This window comes from Pinus tabuliformis, chromosome 1_2 (genome assembly GCF_031772625.1).
Source record: "Pinus tabuliformis cultivar Carrire ecotype Pingquan chromosome 1_2, CPIR1, whole genome shotgun sequence".
NCBI classification, from domain to species: Eukaryota; Viridiplantae; Streptophyta; class Pinopsida; order Pinales; family Pinaceae; genus Pinus; species Pinus tabuliformis.
In genome coordinates, this window is record NC_142298.1 from 378,733,857 (window position 1) to 378,739,856 (window position 6,000).

At 36.5% G+C, this 6,000-nt stretch overlaps 1 protein-coding gene across 1 annotated transcript in view; it reads left to right on the forward strand.

Annotated features, from left to right (window-relative positions):
- The window catches only part of RPL3P (ribosomal protein L3 plastid), a 121,388-nt gene extending 118,625 nt beyond the window's left edge, over positions 1 to 2,763 (forward strand). Inside the window, exons 4-5 of the mRNA XM_089395229.1 lie at positions 1,740 to 1,853; positions 1,976 to 2,763. Of these exons, the coding sequence (XP_089251355.1) occupies positions 1,740 to 1,853; positions 1,976 to 2,146 (285 nt within the window). The 3' untranslated portion in view covers positions 2,147 to 2,763. The remainder of the gene's footprint in view (positions 1 to 1,739; positions 1,854 to 1,975) is intronic.
- Positions 2,764 to 6,000: the final 3,237 nt, after the last annotated feature.

Genomic DNA, 6,000 nt, shown 5'->3' on the forward strand with positions numbered 1-6,000 from the left:
CTATACTCTAGGGACAAGCTTAGAGTAGTTGAGAATGCTTCCATTCGTTAGAGGGAGTGTTGATGTTGTAGCATCAAGGGGAAGACATTCTCCCTAGTTTAGGATATTGACAAGTTAAAGGTATTGACTAGGGGCCATGCAATGTGTCTAGGGAAGGATGGTCTAGAGGGCATTAAGGCCCACAATGCTCCCCTTGTTAGAAGGTTTCGACCATATTGCCAAGAGCTACTTGGCTAGTGGGTAGAGTCAGTGCCTTTAGCATTAGGAAAGTGTATTACCATTCAATTGGCATACAGGAATGGTGTTTGGCCTAGGGTTTCACCATTCTCTTTTGGTCAAAGGTATTCACCTTGTTGTAGGTGACGACTTGTTGAGCTAGTGACCCAGGGCTAGTCTTGTTGACCCCACAAGGCCAAAAGGTTTTGACTAGTGGGTTGCTAGATCCATTTGCAAAGGGGATTTGACTAGTAGATGACTCTATCCCTTTGCATGATGCTACTGCAGGATGCTTTCCACATGAAGTGGATAGATACATTAACATAGCAAGCTCATTCAATCTTTTCTTAGGAAGGAGATTTTTTTTGTCAAGGAAGTGGACATCTGAAGAAGTGAAGGTGAATACCTTCCAGCTAAGAGGGAGTGATGATTTTTGGAGTAGCTACGATCGTTATTCCCAGCTACTGAAGTATGCCCTCAAAAAAAATCATAAGGAAGATATTTACAATTTAAAATTTGAATTTAATTTGCCTCCAAAATGCTCAAGTCGGCCCCAAAGGACCAGGTTGGTTCAGTCATAAAGGCACAAGCAATTCAGGCACCCTCAATCACTATATAAAGACATTCGACCTCATCACTTGGAGTGCAATTCACTCACACAAATCATTCTATGCGAGGATTGAAGAAGCAGCTGAGTTTTCTTGAGGAAGACGATTTTTATGTGACAGCTGAATTTGTCTAAGTCTTTGACCAGCATTTTATCTCACGTGTGGTTGCAGCAGTTAACTGTTTGACTGATTTTTCTGGGCATGTTTCTGATCAGTTTGACCACAGTTGACTGAATTTCCAAGGCAGTTGCAGAAGGCTGAATTTCGTCCTGGTTGACCAGAGTTGACTAGCTGAGGCAGAAGGCCGAATTTCTCTGTTTGACCTATGTGGATTATGTTGTCAGTTTGACTGGAAAATCAGATTGTACCTTTTGTTGAATTGAAGAATTTCTCCTAGAAAAGGTTGTTGGGTTTTCTCCCGAGGTTGGGTTTCCCAGGTGAAAATTTGTGTCTCTTTTTAAGTTTTTTGTGCTTGGCTGTCTCTTTACAATCATACTGTCATTATTGCATTACTGTTGAGATTCTATGTACAATTTTTTAGTGATACATGTGACATAAGCAACTTGATTAAGAAATCATTAGAAACTAATTATCAGATTAGAAGATCAGATCTCCTTGAAAAATCAATATGTATGGTCATCGCATTCTTGAAATACTAGAACTCACGAGAAGTTTCACTTTGAATGAAGCTTGATGTGTTTTTAGGGTTCCTTTCTTTTTTATAGGTCTTTAGAAATACACTGTCACCCATCCATGCTTTTAATTTTGTGCCTTAGCTGGCTGCATGTAAATCTTATATTGCAACTGTAAATCCCCATTTAATTTGCCTTTTGATTTGGAATAAAGGAAAATTGTAGTGAAATCTTGGAAAATATTTCAATGGAAACCTGACGGATGCTGTTTTATGTTGAACAGGTTTTCAAGGGAAAGAAGATGCCAGGGCATATGGGTTGTGAGCAGCGAACTACTAAAAATATATGGGTGTATAAAATAGATCCAGCAAGGAATCTCATGTGGGTTAAGGGCCAGGTGAGATCTGTGATGAAAAGGGTTTTGGATTTTGCTTATTTGATCTCATCATTTGCAGGATACTTGTTATAATGCTTGCTTGATTGAAGCAATTTCCAGTGACATTTGTTTGCCTCAAACAGGTACCAGGGGCTGAGGGAAATTTTGTTTTTATAAAAGATGCAGTTTACAAGAAGCCAAACCCGGATTTGATCCCTTTTCCAACACATTTTGCCTCTCCAGATGAGGACTTATCAGCTTTAGAACCTATTACTATTGACCTTGGGACTGTTGATCCATTCATGCAGGAATAAATTGAACTCACATCATGGAATTGGCTTTTCCATGAGCTTTTAAGCTACAAATAAGATTCGAATGACTCTGCTTTCTCAGCATCCCATAAGTATTGACATAGATACACAACTGGAAGACCTTGGGCAAGAAATATACTGAAGAGAGTTGAAAATTCAAAGGGTCGAATGCTCACCTACTGATTTTTGCTATGCTGGCTATTTATGAAATGACAGATCCAGCTATCTGCAGGAAGAGAACAAATGCGTGCATGCATAGATGCATGATTTTGAGAGAGAGTTTCCGTTTGTTATGGTACATTATTTATTTTCGTTTCTCATCTTACTTTTGGTATTTTTACAAAATTATCATTAAAATTTTGGAGTAAGAAGAGGTTCAATATCCTCTTCTCATGGCCTCAAATACTAGTATAGATTGGAACTTAGGTGTTTAAGGCCCTTCAATCATCTTTCTACCTTTCATTAATTACTGTAGTCTGATATATTTGAATATAGCTCTGAGATACCTTGCAAAAATGTTTAACCAATTCAGAACTGGAACCCTTCTTTATTTAGAAGCAAAGGCCAGAAAATAATTGCTTTTATTTTTTAATAACTACCATTATTCCGTTTTGACAACAGTCTGGGCTTTCTTTTTATGCAATAAACTTTGCAGAATCTGTTCATCTCGCACATTTGTATTTATTCCTACCCATAATAGACAGACAACAGTTATGGGTCAGATAATTTTACTAATTGAACGAAGTCTAAACATACACTTTTCCATTTATAATTAAAACGATGATTCATATTTGTCCCATCGATTTGTTCCATGTGAGTTTCATTTCGTTACACCCAATCCTTTTAGATTTATAATCGGGAACATGTTTTTTACCATGTTATAATTTTCTAGTGATTCAATATGCATAATGTTGCCATGAAAGTTGTTTTTCGACATTGGTTTATGGGCACTTTAATTCTTACATTGAATTCAGTGTATATGATTGCTTTTGAAAGTTGGTTGCTTGTCAAAGTTTTAATGTTTTGGGGTTTTACGTAAATTTTTGCTTTCCTTCCAAAACACTACATCATGTTGGGTGTATTATTGCAAATACATGTACTTCAAGATGTTAGTCTGATAAAATGTATTTAGAGACCCTTGGGATGAAAAATGATATTTAGTCCAATAAAATGTATTAAGTGAAATCCCCCAGGAGGAAAACTTCCTGGTTTTTTATTCTAAATATTAATATCTGTACTTTTACAATGTTGTGGTAAAGGTATTAGTGAACTGAAATTTGTGGGTTAACGGGGCACACATATCAATCACAACTCGAAGAGGGCTAACAAGGCAAACATGTTCTACTTTCGGGGGTTTAGATGACCTACACAACTTGCAGGGCGTGTTAATTACTTGATATAGGGATGAGTTTTTGTGTTGGTATACGAGAATGAATTTATAGGTTCCTCCATTTATTTGCTTATTTAATTATGCTTTTAATGCATACACAATTTTATCAAATATTTTGATGTGTAACATATAAAAACGAGTTTTTTCAAAGTCTTGAGGTTTCATAGTTGGCCTTTCCTTGTAAGAGCGAAGGGCCATTGGTGGTTACTGACTGATTTTCCATACTCTGGGTGGAAAATGCTTGGATAACAAGTTCGTATCAATCAAAATTACCCAACATTTCAGATCTACAAGTATTTTAGAGTTCCCAGCAATTCGAAAACCACTTGTAGAAAACAACAGTTAAATTCCACCAAGAGTAAAACCCAAAAATTTTCTACCAATAAATTTATTTTCTACCAATAAATTTACTCTATAATAGGTAGAAAATGTGTGTTTTTACTCCAGGAAAACTGTGATATGCCACGTAATTAAATTTGGAATAAATAAAGGGGGTTTGGTTAAAAGTATCTAGATAAGTCCCTCAGCTGGATTTCTTTTCACCGGATCTGTTATAAATACGGTTGTAGCAAACTATATATATGCAAAATACTTTTTATACCCAAAAAAAAGAGGATGAAAAGTTTTGAGGTATAAAAATATTTCACTTGCTAAAAACCCCAAGATCCTACTAGCTAATAAGATGAAAATTAAAAGAATATATATTGCTTACATTTTAAATGTCGGATTGTGATCACTACTCCCTCTAAGTTAGCTATGCTATGCACTTTGGACTAGAGAATAGGATTGGAGTTTATTGACTATCACATACAATTCTAGTCTAGAATAGTTATACTGACTCCCAAATTCTACTGGAAAGATCTCTTTTACTATGTCTCCAACGATTGGGACAACTATGGCATCAAGCTAGATCTTCATCCTTATTGAAGGGACCGTTGACAAGAGTCAGGAGCCCAATAAGAGTCTGTCCAATATTTGGGTTCGATTAACTTTTTATGCCAACAAAGGGCAAGATGAGGTCTAGTACCCTGATCTCCCATTTCGCTTGACCAATCCAATTGCCTTGTACTAATCTAGAGTACCTGTATCTATTCTATGAAGAATTATTGCAACATAAAATTAAGAAAAAGAATAGAAGAATCAATCCAAAAAAATGTTTGCACTTGAAAAATAAATTTATTGAAAAGAATGAGGATCTAGTATTCTATAAAATTTCTTGTAACATCTAGATAACAATCAGATAATGGCTAGTTTGACTCTCTCCCAAAATAATCTTATTTGACTTGTCATCCAGAAGTTGGAGATTAAGTCACTTTCTACAATAATAAATTTTTTGCATTAAAAATTCACTCACAAGAGGGGTTGATTTGTTTGATGAGAGAAAATGGCTAATTTATGGCCATAAGAGCTTCAATGTTCAACTTGACATTTTGACCATCTTCAATGTCCTCTTAACCACTAATGGTTAGTGCCCACCCACACATGTGTGGCTTGGATGGGTAATTTACTAGATCTCCAATGCCCTTTATGATTGAAGGAATTTGACAAGTGAGTTTTTTTCAAAAGAAAATTTACATAACTCTTGACATAAATTGTCTCTGCATGTCAAGTATGGACCCTCCCCGATGTGCTAGTTTGCATGTGCTCTAATGGCCTTGTGGATAAAGCGTCCTACCCACTTTGTGTAATGTTTTGCTTGAGGAAGGTAGGCTATGTCACAATGATTTCACTGAGCTATCACTTGTCCAATTTGGGCATAACCTCTAGCTCCACTTGAATCTTGCCACATGTCAGCTATAGATGAGGTTGATTTTTGCTTGCGTGGGTAACAACTTGCTTGATTTGATGGTTTCAGGCATTTGGGTTTTTCAGGAGCATATTTATTTCAACTTTGATGTAAGGTTTGTCCATGCGTGTCAAAGAAAGACCTTTGGCCATTTTTATCTTGCATGTGGCTAGGAGAGAGAATATGAACACCTTAGAGTGTTTTTTCTTGAAGCCAAAATTTCAATGTGGCGTGTCAAGTATGCTCTTGATGGACATTTTAAGCCAATGTTGAATTTTCGTATATGGAGCCCATTGTGTTGGGATCCATGCAGTGCCCCATAAAACATGGAAAGTTGTGAGTTATGGGGCTGACATGTGGATAAACTGAGTTATACTATATCATGCTCAAATGAGATGCATATAGACTGTATAACGCATGACCATGTGGGAAAGACATAGATGCACTCTTGACATGGGCTAGAAAAATCCTACATAGTGCAATCATCCCTACAAAACCAATATCTCCTCTAAACCATGTGTCCCAATAGGTCCATCACAAGGCCTCCAATTCTATCAAAGATGTAAGAATTTAAGAGTAGGGGCTAAATGGACTAGTCATGGTGACCATCATAGACCTCATATGCCATATACATAATCATCACATGTCCTACAAGGCTTTTGACTTGCATCTCTTTGGATT